At 46.4% G+C, this 20,061-nt stretch overlaps 1 protein-coding gene across 2 annotated transcripts in view; it reads left to right on the forward strand.

Annotated features, from left to right (window-relative positions):
• The window catches only part of LOC128784337 (galactosylgalactosylxylosylprotein 3-beta-glucuronosyltransferase 1-like), a 28,083-nt gene extending 12,750 nt beyond the window's left edge, over positions 1-15,333 (forward strand). The window contains exons 2-6 of one of the 2 annotated variants that reach the window (XM_053935842.1): positions 5,854-5,998; positions 6,295-6,833; positions 8,054-8,350; positions 8,849-8,956; positions 11,988-15,333. In XM_053935842.1, coding sequence (XP_053791817.1) covers positions 5,887-5,998; positions 6,295-6,833; positions 8,054-8,350; positions 8,849-8,935 — 1,035 coding nt within the window. In that variant the 5' untranslated portion in view covers positions 5,854-5,886 and the 3' untranslated portion in view covers positions 8,936-8,956; positions 11,988-15,333. Of the gene's footprint in view, positions 1-5,849; positions 5,999-6,294; positions 6,834-8,053; positions 8,351-8,848; positions 8,957-11,987 lie in introns of both variants that reach the window. The other variant, XM_053935841.1, reaches the window with a different exon arrangement.
• Positions 15,334-20,061: the final 4,728 nt, after the last annotated feature.

Below are 20,061 nucleotides of genomic sequence, written 5' to 3' on the forward strand. Positions count from 1 at the left end.
TCCCTGGGTTTTATCTCTCCAGGGGACTCAGTTAATTTTCCTTTGCCCTCTCTCCCCATGAACTGTAGGGGAATGCTCACCTCATTCAGATTGCAGGTGTCACTTGCCTGCAACCCTTCACCAGGTCTGCAGCAGAGGGACGATTAAAACCCCCAGCAGAAGAGCACTCTTACACCTTGGGACAGAACTGCAGTCTCCTACTATTGCCTGGGCTACTGGGAGGTCAAGATCCCAATTGTGGGATCAGAGGCTTTCTCTTCCCTGTTCCATCCACCTCTCCTATGAAGACAGGCTGAAAGCATTGGGGCTGTTCAGCCTGGAGAAGAGAACATTCTGGGGAGACCTCAGAGCACCTCCAAATACCTAAAAGGGGCTACAATAGAGCTGGAGAGGGACTCTTTACAAAGGCATGTAGTGAAAGGATAAGGGGGAATGGGTTCAATCTGAAAAAGGGTAGGCTTAGGTTAAATATTAGGAAGATGTTCTTTCCTTTGAGGGTGGAGAGGCGCTGGCCCAGGTTGCCCAGAGTTGTTGTGGATAGCCCATCCCTGGAAGTGTTCAAGGCCAGGTTGGATGGGGCTTTGAGAAACCTGATCTAGTGGAAGGTGTCCCTGCCCACATGAGAGGTGTTGGAACTAGATGATCTTTAAGGTCCCTTCCAATCCAAAACAGTCCATGATTGTATGATCAATATTTAGCTTCCTAGAAAAACTGCTTCTTTTCTTTTTTCCCCCGTTTGTCTTTCAGCCACCCAGTTTCAGCAGAGTTTAGGGGAGAAATTGCTACTTTCGAAGCAGAAAACCAAATCTGCCTTTTCCCTTCACTTTCCACCCCCACAAGAAATACAATTGGATGTGAACCCTCAGACAGTGTCCTTTAAATCTAGCCTACCCTTTCTGTCCTACAAGGATGCCATTCCTGAAGACCTGTCTGGGGGTCGGAGGAGTCTCGCTACTGAGAAATGCCCTGTTTTGGCTGTGTTTGCACAGTAATTACCCGTGCTTATCCCAGAGCAATAACCCATTCCACCCACTTCTGTGCTTCCTTGAATCCATCCTTCCACTTTATCGTGCACATCTCAAACAGGGAGGCAGCTGCCTGGTGAGGGGAAGCACTGCAGCATCTTGGCCTGTCTCAATTTTTAACACTATTGTAGTTTTGACTGAAGGCTCTGGTGGGCCCAAGGGAATGGGGGGAGAGGGGACAGCAGCTTCCTGTGCATTTCAGCAAGGCAGGGACTGAGCCGGTGCTGCTCACCACAAATACCGGCGCTGCCATGAATTATGCATTCCTTGTTTAAAGAGAGGTCGCTCTCATCAATAATTGAAAGCTCCCTGCTCTGCCTTCAGCATCACATCTCCCACACCGGGAGTTAGGGAACTCATGAAATCTGCATGGACTTCCTCAAGGTGGCTATGGGCTGGTGGAGAGAGGCAGCAAAACACAGGCAAAACAAACCAAAAAACCCCGCTGACAGCTTTGGTGTGCGAAATGAAGAGTCATCTGCAGCTACCTGCAGCTCTGCTCCAGCCCTGCTCCTCCCCTCTCCACACCTGCCTCCTCCCAGGGTACACAGAGAACGGTAGGGTTGCAAACATGGCTTAAACCAGATTAGGGAGTGTGTCTTGAAACTTTTGGCTCCATTACCTGAGAGTATTTTGCTTTGGGCGCTTGCCTAGAAAATCGTTACACTGGATTGCAGGATGTTCCCAAGGGACAGCTTGAACTGTGAAATTTGTCCCTCTGGGAAGGTAAGAATCTTTAGAGCCTGTGTCTCTGACTAGAGCTGTACAGTCCTGGGCCTGGGGTTGGTCCAGCATTCAGAGTCTTGTAAGCCTGGCTCAAACAGGCTGGCTGCCCTGAACCAGAGGCTGGAAAATCAGCTCTTGCAGAGCAAACTTCAAAAAGTGTGGTTCTCATTCTGGATCAGGCAGGCAGAGGGCAGAACCAAAACCTCAGAGAGCTACCAGAGCCCATGTGATCCTAACCATTTCTGAGTTATCAAAAAGGATGTAAATTGAGCAGCTTCTCAACAGGGCTATAGGAAAATCAGAGGCACTGGAACGCGTCAGCCTTATAATCCCCAGTCAGCAGCATTTCTCCCTAACTTTCACCCTTCTCCCATTCACCCAGCATGTCCTTTCAAACACTCTGAAGCTCAGGGAGAAAGTCACTCCCTGGGTTATTTTGCAGCCTGGAATCCTTATCCCTCTCTCAATTTGTGAGTTGTCCTGCCTGTAACAAATTGTACCCTGTTGGTAATTAGTCAATAACAGATGAAGAGATTGGTCACATGTGATGGTCTGTGCCTCAGCCAGATCTTGTTTCTCTTCAGCATCATTCCAGGGAATCCAGCTCTTCCCCCTGTGTGCTTCTCTCATTGTCTTCTCCTGAATCCTTTCATAATAATGCCCCCTGTGTCAGAACAGGAGTTTAAATGGAGACTGAATGGTGTTGCATCCCAGGAGCTGAGAAGTCTGACAAAGCAGCGTGAAGCCAGAGTAGTACGAGAAACATTTTGTCCCTATCATACTCAGCTTTGTGCTCTGTGTGTTTGTTTATTTTTAAATGGAGAACAGAAGATTGATGGATGAAATTAAGAAGAGGGATGTGTAATTGGAAAACAGCTCAAAAAGGCTACAGGCAGCATATTGAAGGCATCCATCAAACATTCAGCTAATGTTGTTAAGGGTGTGTAACACAAACAAGGGCTGCAGGAAACACTAGGGGAAAAAAAAAGAAAAGGAAAGAGAACGTGGAATAGGCAGGACAGGAGAAATAGCAAGGGAGGAGAAGAGCCAGCAAGAGAGTGCAATCAATAATATTTGTATTGCAATCACATCCAAAGGCTCCCGTTGGGATCAGTGCCGGACTGTACAAGCACATTAAGAGATGGTCCCTGCCCTCTACAGCTTAAACCCAGGAATTACCAGATGAATGCAGGAGATGGGTTTAGATGATCACAACATTTTCTTCTGATCTTGAATCTCATTTAACAGGGTCTTTTCTGAGAGGGGTTAAAGGCAGAAGGAAGGTAGCTGGTTGTGCCAAGAATACACACTGCAGTGTTTGCCAGCAGGCATGCAATTAATCCGAGCCACTTAGGAGACTTTGGTTTTAATTATAAAAAGTAGGTAAAAATATGTGCAGTAAACCTCTGTAAGCCCCACTGGGGCCATCAGCAAGCTACCCAGAGGCATCGATATGTGACTGGATTTTGATGCTGTGTTTTCAAAAGGATGGACTGATGCTTTAATGGACCACTTTGTGTGAAATATTCCATGAGGGGTGGACATTAAGAGAATGCAAAGGGCCTTTGTGTGGGTAAGGACAGAAGACAAAGGCTAAGATTATTAGTAAGCCAGGGGATTTCTGTAGTCCTGGAAACAGGGAAGAAAAGAGACTCTGAAGGACTGAGAAAAGGCAGGTGAAAGATATAAAGCAACAGAGTACACATGATGGATGCAGGGGGAGACAAGGTAATATTTTAAAGAGAAAATAAAATATTCCAATAGAGATTTTTTTAAATGGGGTTGAAGTCAGCTCCTCTGTGAGGTTCACAAGTTACCTGGGCCTTTATGCAGGGTTTAACTTGTTCAGCCTTGCTTGCTTTGGACAAGCAATAGAGAGAAGCTGCATGCAGCAATAAATGAGAACGGAGCACCAGGGAAGTTGCACACACAGGCAGCATCTCCACTTGTTTGCAGTGTTCGGGAAGCACGAACAGGGCTGGCTGGAAGAGGGAGGAGGAGAAAGAACTAGAAAAGGAATTCGTTAAAAATTCTTCCAACTCTGATCCACTCTCCTCTGTGCACTATTGGTAACACAGCTGCCACGGCTGCCTCCTCCTCTCTTTCGCTCCAGAAGCAACCTGAGTTTGCAGCAGTAGCAGGGATGCTGCATAGAAACTTAATTGCAGGGACATTTGTAATTGCAAGCATACTAGAGGAAGTGAGGAGCTGTGATGACCCTGAGCGAGGACCTGGGTGGGCCTAGGTATCTGCAGTTTTTAATAGCTTTAATAGAAATCCTTGGATTTCTTTTGTGGCTCTGTCTGTTCTCACAGCCATGAGTGATGGGAAGCTTTACTCTGTGCTGCTACCCTGGTAAGAGAAAAGATTTCCTCTACGGAAAGCAGTCTCTGGTGTGAGTAACCTCATCCTGCCCTGTGTCTGGCCTGGATCTGTAGCTTACCAAATACCTAAAGCTTACCTGGCACTAAAGCTTGAAGGACACTCTTGTACCTGCCCCAGATCCCGTCATCAAAAATCAATGGAGTTAAGCAGAGCCAGCATGTTTGCTGCATAAGGCTCCTACTCACATCACCAAAATGCTCCTGTGTGCCCCTGGCCACACAGCTTCCTTAGTCCACTTCTTCATCAGCTTTTTGTAGCTTGAAAGTATTGAAATGAAACACCATGGTGTTTCCTGAGTGAGAAGGTAAGAAACATTAGGTATTTACATCACTAATGGTTGGCTTGGGGAGCAGTCAGTGGAAATATGTTTCCCTAAGGGACTGCTCCATCATTGGTACCATTGGTGTCTAACAAGGAATGAGCTTGTGTTGCAGTAATTTCCTTAATAGGGCTTAAGAACATCCACTTGCCCACCAGAGGACTTGCTGAGACATGCTAGTCTTCTGTCAGATGTGGCTGAAATAGGATTGACAGTTATTGGTGGTAGGGCCCTGACAAGCCCTGCAATTGCATATTCCTTGGTTTTTTCAGGACACCAAGGTAAAAATGTCAGAGAAACAATTAAAGACAGATTCTAAGAGGTCCCAGAGGATGAATTTAAATTAGCATCTCCTAATATCTTTCAGGAGTACCCTGTGGCTGCAGAGCCCTTTTAGACCAGTTGTCATATTTCTTTTCACTCAACTCTCGAAGGCTGAAGCAAGATAATCCTTCCACTCTGGATAGATGAGGAGCTGCTGGATCCAAATCCTGGGCAAGGAATTGCTTTTGAACAAAATGTGCCTGTGTCCCTTTGAGGACCTTGGTTTTAGCTGACTGGCCTTCAGTACACTTAAAAATCCCTGGCAGAGCAGGAATTTAGAGCCAACCAGTTTGAACCTCCTTTCAATCTTTTGTATCAGCATGATGCCATCACTCTCTTCCCTCAAAATGCCTTCAGCCTAGGAGTGCAGGAGGACTTGGTAGGGCCTGGTGGGTGCTCCAAAGTCTGTGATTTCAACGAAATGCTGCAATGGCCAAACACTGCAAACCAGAAGCATAAAGGGATGTGGGATAATTAAACATTCAGCAGGCATCACCAGCACGGTGGAATGACCAAGGCAGGGATTTCATGGAACAGTTAGTAGATGATAGCATGCATGCCTGATTGCCTCAATGCATCTGCCTAAGGAGGATGAATTAACACTGCAGAAGTGTTAAGAGGCGCTGGCTATCTAGAGGATGCCTGACATCTGACTATTTTGTCCAGTTGCAGATTCAGGTACAGAAATTTTGCACACAGTTCTAAAAAAAATGTACAAGAGATGCAAATTAAATGGTCACAACAAAGCTCAGGAACGAGCACAAGTCTCAAAGAGGGGGCAAGTAGACGTCCTCTCCGGCTTCAGAATCAGCAACATGAACAACCCTAACTCAAGTACAGTGGTTTCATCATAGGATAGTGGGAGCTTCTTTAGCATAACAGAAATAGCTAAAAGCTTCTATTCAGTTGCACCGGAGTTGGCCAAGTTGGATAATGGTTTGGGTCTGAAACGTTAATGAAGCTCATTGTAAACTTACACAACACTTTGCTGGACCAAACATTTGTCATGCCTCCCTGTATTTTTGGTGACTGGTATTTTGGAGGTCTTAGTCTTTTTTCTTTTCTGAAAGGTAGAGAGATGCCTGGGCATTGGAAGCTCCCTGCAGCATGCTGAGGAGACGTAACCTTCTTACCACGCTCCTGATTGCCTTGCCATGGGCTCTTCTCCTAACCTTGTGGCACCAGTACCCAACCACCCACTACCTCAGCCTGCTGAGAAGTAAGTACAAAAGTTCTCCTATCAGTGTGCTGGTGGCTGTGATGACTTCTCAGCCCTCAGCAAACCCTCAGCAGGGATGCTCTCTCACAGGGAGGGTTAAACAAAGACCTGCCTGCAGGCCCCCTCGGAGTTTGCAGGAACATAAACTGTTGTTAAGAGCATGTTAAACATGCACCTTAGGCTGGCTTTGGAGAGAGGACGCAGCACTAACTCCATACAGAGGCAGGAGGCAGCCTGATAGTTATTAGTCCTCTGACATGGTTTTTTTTCCTCTTTCTTCCTTTGTTTTGTCCCAGAAGAGACAGACGAGAACGTGACCTCTAAAGCTCTCCTTAATGGTACATCTGCACTGAGAGAAGAAGTCTTCCCATCATGCACTCGGCAGCAGCAAAGCATAGGGGCAGCGCCTAAAATCATCCAGAATTATGTGTACTCCAGGCCTCCCCCATGGTCAGACACCCTGCCAACCATCTTTGTTATCACCCCTACCTACACCCGGCCAGTGCAAAAAGCTGAGCTGACCCGTCTGGCCAACACCTTCCTCCACGTGCAGAACCTGCACTGGGTGGTGGTGGAGGACTCTCCGCGGAGGACAAACCTTGTATCCAACCTGCTAGAGAAGGCTGGGCTCAACTTCACCCATCTCAATGTGGAGACACCCAAGAGTCTGAAGCTGGGTCTGTCTTGGATCCCATCCCACACCCCGAGGGGGACACTACAGAGGAACCTGGGGCTGCACTGGCTGAGGGACAGCTTCAGCAACACCGCACCACCAGAAGGCGTAGTCTACTTTGCTGATGATGATAACACCTACAGCCTGGAGCTTTTTGAGGAGGTAAGAGACATAAAATTACATGGGATAGAAAAGCAGGATAGAGCTGCAGAGCCTCTTAAGCCCAGTTGCACTTGCAAAGACCTCACCCATTCTATATGCAGTGGCAGCTGGGTATAAGGCAGATGCAAGCTAAAAGGGCAAAGAACATATTTGCCATGCTATAGGCTGCGGATGTGAACAGCCACTTACACATCATTGCCTCAGCTAGAGTTCTTCTTGCCAGGGACCACAGGATGTGTACCTCAGAATTTATACCTCTCCTCAGAGAGAGCGGACCTAATTTAAATAAGCACCAAAGACAAACTTCTGGCAAGGTGTAAATCTGCACTGTTGTAGGGGTGTGATGGTTAGGGGATGATGGAAGAGTTGTCTGACTTTCTATCCACCTTTACTCCTTGGCTGCCCTTCAGTTCTCAAAGTTCCAGCCACCACAACAGGGCTGTGCCTCTGGGATCACTGAAGCTTGCCCAGACTTCTGCTGGAGACCTGGCTTTTGTGAGATGCCAAGCCTATTGAAAATTTGCAAAAATCCAGTAAACTCTCTTGTCACCAATTTAAGCCAAACTGTACTAAGCCACTTGAAGAGCAGAATTATGCATCACAACATATTCCCAGTTTTCAGGGTTGTTAGGTCTCTGTTAAGATCATCCTTTTTTACTTACTTCCAGGTCCTTTCTGACAATTTCAATAAACCCCCACACTTCTAGGCAGTAGCCATGGATGGAAAAACAAGGCAGGAGGTAGGGGGAGAAATTGGAATAGATGAGGACAAAGATGAATCAGTCAGGGAGATTACTTGCATGAGTGTGAAGCTGGAGTGCGTGGAGTTGGTAATACAGAGCTAGAAGCTTGGTAAAAGTAGTATTTGGCATTTACGAAATTGATAAAATTCTACCATAACAAAAAGGTAAAAGTTCAAATAGGATGAGAAAACCAGAGGTTTTCATTCTTCTGCGGGAGTGAATGTGGGCACAGAAAAGCAGTGAGTTTGTTGTTCAGAGAATAACGTGCTAAGAATTTGCCTTGTGCCCGTGGAAGCTGTAGCTCTTCAAGCAGCAGCTCAGGTGAACTAGAGCTTGTGCTGCCGAGAGCAGTGCGATTGCGTAGGAAGTCTGTGGGGGAGGACAGGTGCCAATGAAAGCAGAGGATGGTGCACTGACGGGTTGGGACAAACGTGGCGGGGTTGAATTCTCACAGCACTGTCTCTTTCTGGCACACAGATGCGCTACACGCGGCGGGTCTCGGTCTGGCCAGTGGCTTTCGTAGGGGGGCTGCGATATGAATCCCCAAAAGTGAGCCCAGCAGGGAAGGTGGTGGGCTGGAAAACCGTCTTTGACCCTAATCGTCCCTTTGCTATTGACATGGCTGGATTTGCTATCAGTATCAAGTTGATTCTGGAGAAGCCTCACGCCAGTTTCAAGCTGGAGGGAGTTAAAGGAGGGTACCAGGAAACAAGTCTGCTGAAGGATTTAGTGACTATGGATGGGCTGGAGCCCAAAGCAGCTAACTGCACAAAGGTGAGTAGTACAAGAAATCTCAAAGATACAGTCTCCTTGCAGAGGCCTGGCTGCTTTTACAGCCTCCTGCCACACTCTTCCACCTTCCATTGTGCCTGCCCTGTGCTGGCACATGTCAGTGCCAAATGATGTTGGGACAGACAGATGGACAAAGCCTGCTAAATTCTTCACAGATGTGAAGCTCAGAGAGAGTGAAGGAACAGTGCTAGGCATTCTGTGTTACTAAAGAAGCTAAGATGTACAATTTGTGCCCAGATTGCTTCTCCAGAATCCAGGAGGATTGGCAGAGGGTTGAGTCTGGAATTTTGCTCTAGAATACCCTCCTCCTTGTCACTTTTTCATGTGCCTGTAAAGTGTCTCCCAGGATGAACCCCTTTCAATCCCATGCTTCAAAGAGCTGTGAGCCTCACTTTTCTGAGGATCCCACCCAAGGGGTGAAGTACTCTCATAGTTTCCATGCTATTCAGAACGCCCTGAACTCTTTGTGCTTCCCTCTAGGTGTTGGTCTGGCACACAAGAACTGAGAGGCCCACTCTCGTTAATGAAGGCAAGCGTGGGTTTACAGACCCCAGAGTAGAAGTGTAAGCAGACAGCCAGCTCCAGGGTGTGAGTATCTTTGTATTTATTGTTTTTAGCAAGACAAATAATCTGTACCTGATTCCTTATTTCTGCTATTATTTCCTCAAAAACTGCATGTGTGACTGCTCCAGTAATTCACCATGCCACCCTTTGGACAAGAAGTAGATTCTCATCTTTATCCACGTATGCTCTGTATTTCTTGCTCATTCAAGCCTCCTTGCAGACCATATGGGAGTTTTGCCTGACAGATAGCAAAGTGACAGCAGAATCTCCCAGTTTCACTCAGTATTAATGACAAGCCAAATTCCTTGCCCCTGGACTCTTTCATCCAGCTGCAAACTCCCTTTGGTGTGGGCGTTGTCCTACAGCATGGAACGAGATCACACTCCTACAGGCAACCTTTTCTCCCGGCAGCCCTGCCACCTGTGCAGTGTTTCATGCATCCCCCTTCAGTATTTATCCTGCATGAACAGCTGTGGTGTGGGTGCAGCAGGGAAAGGCGGATGGAATGCTCAGAGCACCTCAGAACAGGAACCAGCAAAGCACAACCTACACAGACTCTCTCAGTTTGAGGTGCTGGGTACCAGTGCTCCCAGAGCTAGGAGAACATCTGCTGCTGAGGAGAGATAGTGAATGCACTAGGAAGTGCCTTTGCAGTTCACAGAGCCAGGTTCAGCAGCAAGATGGGGGATTGTGGCAACCACCATGGGTGAGGCAGGAATGTATCAGCGATCATTGATATGTTCTTAGAAAGAGAATGATGATGAAGAAGCATCCAGATGCCATGCCCTCTGATCTCAGTGGCAGATTCCTGCCCCAAAAGTCCAAAAAGAATAAAAATTATCCCAATTTCAGAGTACCCAGCTCTTTCTGAGATGAGTCATAACTGTGTCAGGACACAGGATGCTGAAAGATTTAGTCCTACTTTGGAAGACATTCCAGGAGTGCTTTTAGTTTTGACCCCAGTATACACCTCAGCTCAGCTCTACCAGCGGAAATAAAACTGACAGCTTTTATACAGGCAGTCATGAGTATTTCAACTCCTGCACTGATCTCCTGTGTGCATCACTAGTAGCTGCACTCAGCATTGCCACAGCACCTCATCATCTCTGAATGACAACCACACAAATAGCGCAAAGCAATCCCAGTGCCCACACACCCAGCAGCAGATGGAAGGGACTGGAGTCAGTTATCTAAACACAGACACATGGTGCCACCATAGGGACCCTGGGGTAGCCTACCTGTACCTCCTACAGGGCACAAACCCTGTACTATTTCTGACAGCTTTCAATTAATATTACAGATGTCCTAGAAATCCAGAAATTATGCGAGATACCTCTGCTTAGGTAGCAGCTCCTCTTTTCACCAGTGCATTTGTGAGATCCACTAGCAACAACAGGCTCATTTTGCACACTCACGCATGCTGAGTCTGCAGTTGCCTAAAGCTATGATGGCCCAAACTCAGCTCATAAGGACTCACAGTCCACTTAACTGCTCTGGAGGAATCACTTACTTTGCACAGGATGAGCAGGCCTATAAAACCTCAGATAGATTAGATCCTCCTTGCCTATTTGCTGGAGGAGGGGCTGACTGCTCCATTGGAGATGCACAGTGCAGACATAATGTTTTCACAAATGTGCCATTTATGGATGAGCTCTTTTGTCCTTACCTCTCTCCCTGGCCAAACACTCAGCCATCCTCCATAAGAAATGTAATGAACTAGCTATGGAGTCTCGTGAGAATGGCTTCCCATGAGTGATTTGTTGTGGGAAAGGAAAGCAACCAGCCTAAAAGATCAAGACACTGCCACTGACTCACCAGCAGGACTTGCACCTTAATCCAAGCCATTCTCTCCAATGGTTTCAACCAGATTATTGGCTGGATCAGCCTTGCAGATTTTTAAGGATCTTTGCACTTGCATTAGCAGTCAGTTTGACCACAATCTGTCCACTGTCTGTCATGTGGGGCAGCTGCTCTGACAAGTCAAGGAAGCTGGTGGCATCTACTCCAGGAGACATATGCAAGGTAAATTGCTTGACAATCAATGGCAATCAAGCAAAATCATTAGATTGCATCTCTTAAAATTTTAAATTGAGATATCTGCTGAAGGCTTCAGTGTATTGGAATTTCATACTATCAAGGCTGCTGAGCTTCAGAACATTGATAGACGTGATCTAGATAAGCCAGTGCTGAGAAAAAAAAAGAGGCAAAATTGCTCCCCTGAGGATCTTCTGTTCTTAGACACAATAGGAAGAATGTTTCCACCTTTCCCTCCTGGCAATTAGTCCTCCTTGAGGATCAGATCAAGCCAGTTAAGTCCAAGACCTCCCAGAGCCCTCCTTCCCTTTAAATCCTGCAGATATGAGTCAGGCAGACATTGCTTGGTGTGGGATTTGGTACTCCCCTAATCTCTAATTGGACTACTTGCATGGCTGCTTGCCTCAGAGCAGCCCAAAGCTATCACAGCATACATCCCTGCCAACTGTATTGAAACACCTTTAAAACACAGGCTTTGCCTTCTGAGGAGACGGAGATTAATTTCACTTCATATTTTTCTTTCTTAAAGTCCTGAAAACTATCATGGAAGACTGGTGTTATAAAAACTACATATTCTTATTGCTAATTTTTATTTACAGGCATCCAAAGATAAGAGTGTGCTTAGGTTAGCATAGGACTCCTGCTATTGTGAAATTTGGAAACAGAGAAGGTTCATCTGCATTTCACAGCTTCCAGACAGACTGAATAGAGATCCTCAGATCTCATCCTCCTACTCTTTCTTTCAAAAAATTATCAAAGAAGTTAAAGTAATGACTTTAAGTCATTTTAAGACAAAAAAAAAACCTGTCAGAAACTTTCTCTAATTCGTAAATAAAATCTCCCAGCTAAGACTCTAGGGCAGATAGAACAAGCAGCTCTTCAGCCATATCCCAGCCCAAAGCCATGCACAATGTGGTTGAGGAACTTGTTCACTGATGCCTGCAAGGTGTTTGCCTGAGCCAGGGGGGATAGCCATGTTGTATTTACACCTTCTTACCTCACCTTGTGTTTGTTTTGACAGAGGGCTGTGATTGTTCCTGAAGTTCATCAGCAACCATAGCAACTGTGCACCCTGCCTGTCCTGCCCAGCGCTCTGCTCCACTGCTGGAGGATGATAAACACCCCCAAATGTCACCACTCCAAACAGCCCCCATTGCCCAAAGTGGTGGTAATAAGGAGGGACAGAGCTCAGGTGATGCCCTGAGATCCTCCTCACCTAGGAGAGGAGTGCTTCCCTTCCCCTCTGGGCCCTCTTTTAACCATTTGTACTTTTAACCATTTGTTAAAACTTACTAGATGTGATCTTCGTTCTCCGCTGTGCCAGCACAGAGGCTGAAATGCAGGATGGGTGCAGGTGCCTCCAAAGGTCTCTCCTGGCATCTTGCAAAACCTGAGCTTCAGTACAGCAACTGCGTACTGCAGTAATTCAAGGACAGGAGCTAAACTAAAGCACAAACATGGACTTGTTGGCCTGAGGCTGGTGTGCTTTCAAAACAGCTTTAAAGCAAAACTGGCATGAGAGTCTCTCCCTCTGAGGGATGCACTCCAATATGTACACAGATCAGCCTTCAGTGTTGGAGAGGAAGCTGTGCTGACAAACCTCATTTGGGGTTTGGGAGTTCAGAAGGGATGTGGTGCCTATCCCTCAGCTCAGATCTTGAACTGTCCCTGCTTAAGGTTGTTTTGGAAAACACCATCTGAGATCCCCAGGCACAGACCCCTCTGGATGAAGTTCCTCTCCTGCTTTGGGAGACGTGCAGGTACTGTACCTCAGAGGCCATGCCTCCATGTCTTGCTGCAGAGAGCAGAAAGCAGGGGCAAAGATGGGTGGACTTGAACGTGTTCAAGGCCTGGAAGCCTGCTGCAGCACCATCAGCTGCTTCAGGAGCCTCAAATCATGTGCATGGGCTTGCTTCCTAGACCTCCAGAGAGGAAGACAACTCTCTGAGAGGGAGGTGGGCGAGAAGTGCTCAGAGAAGAAGAACCCTCAGCCTGCACTCATCTGCTGTGAGAACATCAAGGAATGTGGAGACATCATCAGAAAACCTATCTTGAGCACATACATGACAACAGAAATACCAAATGTGGCAAGGTTTTCCAGCTGAACTTTGAAAGGAGTGTGTGGTGCTGTGAAGAGAGAGGAGTCAGTGTTATGTGGAAGGGTTTCCCTCTCCCTCAATAAAACAGGAAGACAGCCAGGTGGGAGGCAGCCTACAAAACAGGAGGTGCAAATGAGGACCGAAAGAAGGATGCACTGGATTAAAAGCACAAGTGTTGGTACCATATGTGTGCGTGGGGAGTGGTGTCGCTGTGACTTTTCCAGGAAGATTCCTTGAATGACCCAGAAACCCCTCTGAGCAGATCTTAAAAACCTTCTTCACTCAGGCTATGAGAAACAAGGCTTAAGGCATTCAAAACACATCAAGGATTTCACAGCTGGGAGAAAGTTATAAGCAACTGAGTCATCCCCTGCCCAAGGATTTCAGGGCTAGCAGGAAACTTATTTATTTGTTGATTTATTTATACTAGAATTCTTCTCTGCCTATTCCATATTGTTTAGTTTTGGTTTTTAGCTTAGGTCACATGACATATTCATGAAGAAAGAATATTTTCCTCCTTGCCTCAGAATAGTAGAGCTTGGTGTTCACCGATGAATGTCATATGTTCTGCACTCCCTGGGGTTTCTTTACAATGGTATCTTAAACTGGCAAAATAATCAGAAACACAGCAAGGGGGGGCAGTACAGTGAAGGAAATTACAGTTATTTTATGCAACAAATGTGGGTTGCACTAAGTTTCTGGCTCCCAAGCAATCACACTGAGGTAAAAACATGAGCAAAGGACTGCCTCACTCAGCAGACAGTCCCCATGGGCTCTCAGGAAGCCTCCATGAAGGGGGCTCTTTGAAGGGTATCTGAGAGAGGGAGTTGGTCCATATTCCCTCAGTGGAGAAGGAGCAGCCACACATCCTGCTATAGGAGGGGACCAAAGTAGGAGAGGCACAGGGGATGAGATGCCTCCTTTCAGAGGGAGAGACAGGAGAAATCAAAGAATAGGCAACAACTAGAGAAATGGAGACTGCATTTAGTGAGACTAAGGCCAGGGCCTGTCTGGATGAACAACCAGCAGTACAAGGCCACCCTGCCAGCTGTCTCAGCATGAAGAAAATACTGAATGGGGTGAGAAAGCAATGTATTCTCTGGACCATAGAGAGGTCCTTACAGAGCTTACTGGCACTAGATAGGATGAAGGAAGTCCAGCATCCACAGAATGCTTTTCACTCTGCATTTGTCAGAGCTTTTTGTCCTGCCCTCTGCAGAAGGTAGCAGGGCTTGCATTCCAGTGGGCTTTGCCAGCCCATCCTGCCACCAGGCAGGTGGGCTCCAGTGCTTCTACCCTGCATTAACCCAAGATTAAGTCCCTTTCTTTGTAGTTTCAGTGAATGAGTAAGAGCAAGAGAATAAAAGAGCTGCTTTATGATCCTCCATTTTCTCCTCTGAGATGGGCAAAGTTTCTGCCCGTATGAACAGGAGGAGATGTGGTGATTAATTCTCTGGCCTTTAACCTCACACAGGTCCTACATAGGGTTTAGGCACTGACAGTGAGTGTTTGTAGCAAGGATCTATTCCCATTGCAACAGATCCCACCACACACATATTTTTAGTTGCTCTCTCTACATCCTTACAACAAAGTAAAATTACTCTTTCTGTATGTACTACACTGTCAGTTCAGTCTTGGTCAGAGTCGGCTCTCAAGACCAGCCCTATTGCACCATCTCCATTCTTGCCCCAGCCTGACCCCATAGAGCAGACCTTCAATGAATCAAAAAGTTCTGTCAGTCACTACATTGCGCAGAACTGAGACCTTTTCTGGACAGCTGACATTCTAGGCTAGCAGACAGATGGACCTGTTCAGCACAAATACTCTTTTCCCTGTAGAGCAGCCTGAGGACAGCAAGGACTGCTGCTGGCCAAGGCGTATCAGATGAGGGTGGGTGAGTAACAGGCACCACAAGTTAAGATGGCTGTTTGCCCACAGAGCAGGGTGGGAGAGCCCAGGACAGAAGCAGCTATCAGAGTTACAGGCTTCAGGGGAAGTGAGTGCAGTAAGGAGGGAAGCCACAGATCAAGCCTGAAGTGTTTAAACAAGAGAAGGCATCCCAGCACCTCATTTTTACTCGCATATTAGTACCTGATATTCATGTTCTCTGAGATTCATCCAACTCACCAACCAATGAATATTACTAACCTTTCCTGTTGCAGAAAATACTATTGATGAACAAAAGAGAATGTCAAGAAAGTACTTTTTAATGGTTATTTATTTATATTGAATGGTACTAGAGCATTATTAAATATGATGTGAATAGTATGATATTGCATTGTCTTGTCTGCAGCCTAAGTCCTTACTCCTTTTCCAGGAAAACACAGTGGATCTATAATGGGAAATGTATCTATTTTAAGTGTTCTCATTTCAAGGCTACTCATTTCACTCTTCCTCTGACCTAAATGTTACAAGTGAAAGTCAAGCAAAAACATTTCAGGCCCCTGAGACCGCTGCCTACATTATAGAGATAAAGGAAATAGGAGACAGGAGAATATAGTCTAAACTCCATAGTCTCATGGCATCTCTGGCGGTCATTTTGGGCATGGTGCCCATCCCTACTGAGATTGCTCTGTAAAGGCGCTGACCAGGACTCAGAAGTGAGTAGGCAGTCAGTTCTCCATCTCAAGGGGAAGGGTGCCACAAGCTGTATTAGTGAAATGTCTGTGTGACATTGTGGAAGAGCTGTTGGCTCTTCCACAAGCCTGGGAGAAGTTTGGATATCCAGAAATGGATTCTAAAGCTCTCACTAATTCATTCTATCCCTGGTCCAAGGTACATGACATCAGCTATTCAGGTTTTTTAACAGCAGGGCATTCACCTCTCAGAAACATGGAAGCAGTTTTAAAACTTCTGAGGAAGCCTTGCTGAAAATGTAGCATACTAGAGAACAAGCCAAATTTATACCTATGTAATAAAAAAATCACATTCACAAAGGTGTTGCTAGAAGAACAATGTGAAGTTTACAAGCCAAAATCCTGCAAAAGGCTGAGAAAGAACTGGCGTGGCCAAAGTACTTGAAACATGCACCTCACTATAAAACACAGTGTCATGTTTTAAAACCACCTCACTCTCCAAAAATGAGAGACAGCTCTGCTTGGCTGAAGGCATCCACCTGTAGAAGGACTAATGCTACCTTCCTCTTGCCTTAATGGAAACCCTGGGGACTGAGAGAGCACTGGATAAAGCACATTGATCAGCACTGTATGAGCACCCAGCCTGCTATAAACCACTGTTACACCAGCTGTTCCTCCCCTCCTCGGGCCCTGCATTTTCAAGGCAAAGCTTCCCAAAGCCACTTTGCTGTACTTTCAGTAGGGATCTAGTGCAGCCCCCAGGAGACAGGGCAGGGAGGAGAAAGGGAGAGAAAATGAGCAAGCAAGGATGAATCTTATTAAACAGAGTGAGGCACTCAGTCTCTCATCATGTTCAGGCCTGATTGGAGGTGAAACCGAACTTGGAGGGAGGGAAAGCCCCCTCCCTTGAGAAAATCCAGAGGCTCTCACACAAACTTAATTTCAAGCTCTGTTGAAGATGGTGTTTGGTTTGGTTTGGGTGGTTTTTGTTTGGGGTTTTTTGTTGGTTTTTTGGTTTGTTTGGGTTTTTTGTTTGTTTGTTTGGTTTGGGTTGTTGGTTTTGTTTGTTTGTTTGTTTTGGTGGGGTTTTTTGTGTTTTTTGTTGTTGTTGTTGTTGTTGTTTTTTGTTTGGTTGGTTGTTTGGTTGGGGTTTTTTTGGTTGTTTTTTTTTTTTTGGTATGCATTCAATTTAATTTCCCAGGGAGCAGGTGAAAATGAGAAAGGCAGACCTTTGACTGTGAAGCCAGCCTGGTGCCTGGTTCTTACAGATCCAGTCTCACATTGTTTTCCTCCATTACTGCCCTCAATAAATCTCTGTGCAAAGGTTGCTAAAATTCCCCCCCACCTCCCTTCCACACTTCAGTGGAGACAGTTGCATTATTTTTTTTTTTTTTGCATTTAAGCAATACAGTTCATTTTTAATTCAGAACACACCCTAGTTTCCACAGCTCTGTTTAAAATGGGAGCACTGTGACCTTGAAAAGGCTCAGACCTGCTGGCACCATGAAGTTCTGACCTGTACTTTGCTCTTCCTGGCTTGCTTACTTGCTTTCTGGTGAGGAAAAGGCCCATGATTGGGTTTATGATCCACTCATTTCAGTGCTGATGGTTGACGGGGAAGGAGAGGAGCTGCAGTAGGTTTGGAAGGTTCCTGAGGGAGACACACCTGGAGATTCAGCTCTCCGAGGCTGCACAAAAACACATGCTGGCTGGCTTCTCTGCAGACAGCTGATCTGCCTAGCTCTATTTAGTTTTCCAGTCTGGAAAACAAACATACACACAGGTGAAAATACAGATTAGGCTAGGCTGTTTCCATCTGATCTGCTTCTTCTGCCCAAGAACTGGCACAGGGTGGCAATTTTTACAACTAAGCCCTGACTGCAAGGAAGTTAGCACTCACTGATGTGGGGCAGCTCTAATGGTCCAGCTGCTCCCTTCTCCAAGACAGAGGGAGGCAGACATGCTTTGTCCAAATTCTTCCTACATTGACCCAAGGAGGATTGCAAGAGAAACATAAAGCACTACTGGCCCTGAAACAATTGCTGTCTGCAGCCCCAGGTCATACCATGAAAATCTTGATTCCTTTCTTTGTTTCACAGCTGATGCAGAGATTAATTCTTTCCTGTCCTTGGCATTGTACTTGCTGGAGCTATCAGCAGAACAGGGAGTGTTGCTTTGTTTTATGGAGGGGAAGGCAAGCAGGGTGGGTTTGCTGTGATTGCAGAGGGAATGGCACAAGGAGAATGTAAACAGTAGAGGCTCATTGTGGTGTACAAAAAAAGCAACCTTCGTGGCAGCAGCATTGCATGGATTTCAGTACAACAAGACTTTGCCTGGGGAAAAGAAATGTTCTCTAAATTTTTATTTAAAAACCCAATTAAGTTAAAATTAAATGTGAAATGATGACAATTTACATCTAGGCCTTAAGCAATCCTCTTTAATTGAATAATGGGTTGTTCTGCACAGGAGAATGACTGAGATCAAGTTTCTCATAGATGTGTCCCATACATCTCAGTCCAACTCTGAAGCAAGAGTACTCCCAACTCCCCATGAAAGTGATATCACTGTCTCCCCCCATCTTCTTGCCATGCCATCCCATTTGGAAGCCAAACAGCAGTGCATGCTTCATGAATCACAGAACAGGTAAGACTGGAAGAGACCACTGGCGATCATCTGGTCCAACCCTGTGGAAGGATGGATTGTGAGAGAATAGAGATAGTGAAATGATACGCAGAATAAATAGATAGACTCCACAACCTGGGGTAGTTATGAAGTGGGTATGTATGTCAGCGCCCGGCACAAGTGAGATAGCTCTCCAAAACTTGTGCCCCGAGCCTCAGTCTGACCCACACCTTTATTCCCAAAGATGTTCCATATGCCATACATTGCACAACTTTTTCATGCATATCCAACCCCTGGCCCCGCCTGTCCTCGCCTCTCATGCTAAGTAAGTCCACGCCCTTCTGGGCACGCGTGGTTTGCTGTGGTGGTCGTACGGGGGTCTCTCGGTGGTCCTGAGGCTGAAGATTGTGGTCTTCCTCATGATTAAACTTGAACTTTTCCTCTCTGCGCGTGCACTTTCGGTCCTTTGGTGCTTATCTGAGTACGTCTGTCAGTCTTGATAGGCTTGGAGACAGAGGAGCTTCTTTATCTGGGTGCTTTGCCTCCTCTGGTATTGTTCTTTATGCAAGAGGCTTCAGAAATTTGCATTTTCCTATGCCCTTTGTACCAGGCAGAGGTTTCTTAAGTAAAAGGTTAAAATTCAATACGTAACTCTACAAGCTAAAATATAAATGCTTAAATCATTTTGTTAACTTAACTCCAAAAATCTCTGTTTCAATAGTGCTGAAGGCAATCTCACGCCCCTTAGGAGTTGCAGCTGTACTAATTACCAAAGAGTAGGAACAGCCCTGCCCTTAACAGGGCACAGCTGTGTCCAATAAGGATGGGTGTTATAAAAGAGTGGGTTAGCTGCTTGAGGGGAGAGTTGGAGTTTGTTGGCTGTGCTGCTGTGAGGAGCAAGGGTCAGGCAGTTGTGCTAGGGACAGTAAGGATTAGTATGTGCTCCTAGGGACAGAAAGGGTCAGGTGGTTGCGACAGGGACAGGTAGAAGTCAGTCAGCTGTGCGGAAGAAAGAGAAAAGAAGTGTTGCAAGGAGATACCCATGAGAACTCACAGAGAGAAGGTATGAAAGTTTTACAGTAAGATAACAAGCTGGCAATGTCAGTTCCCATCCACCGTCACTTAGTGCCAAGCACCAGTGTCAACAAGTGGTGGCCTGTACAGGGATGAGTTCTGACGCAACCCTCCCACTCCAGCAGGGTCCCCTAGAGCACGTTCCTCAGGACTGTATCCTGACAGCTTTTGAATGTCTCCAGGGAAAGAGACTGGCAGTCTCTGGTCAGCCTGTCCCGTGCTCAGTGCTGTGCCTGGTCTGGGCTGGCTGCCTGGCCAGTGGCTCCACCTTGGAGCGGGATGCTAAGCTCAAGGAGCCTGCTCCCCCTCACAGATTTCTTTTAAACCCTCTCCCCAGCACAAATGCGGCCAACACCAACTCTTCTTTGTAGCTGTGTAGGAATTTAATATCTGTAAAATGTTTTTTCCTCACCTGCATTTAAGCAAAAGCAGGCACATGAGAGCAGACAAGTGACTGACAGCACAATCTAAGCCGCATCTCTTTACAAAATCAGCCAGAGAAGAGAGGGGCATAAAAGCTGAAATTTTTCAGGGCAGCATGGCTGGGGCAGGAGGCCTCTCTCACAGTGGCCAGGCTGATGTGGTCCCTTTAGGCACTGGCTGAGGTGTATCTGTTCCACAGAATCGCCTAATGAATCACTTTAGAAAAGACCTCTGAGATCATCGAGTCCGACCTATGACCGAACACCACCGTGGCAAATAGCCCATGGCACTGAGTGCTACG

Source organism: Vidua chalybeata, chromosome 2, assembly GCF_026979565.1.
Source record: "Vidua chalybeata isolate OUT-0048 chromosome 2, bVidCha1 merged haplotype, whole genome shotgun sequence".
Classification (NCBI taxonomy): domain Eukaryota; kingdom Metazoa; phylum Chordata; class Aves; order Passeriformes; family Viduidae; genus Vidua; species Vidua chalybeata.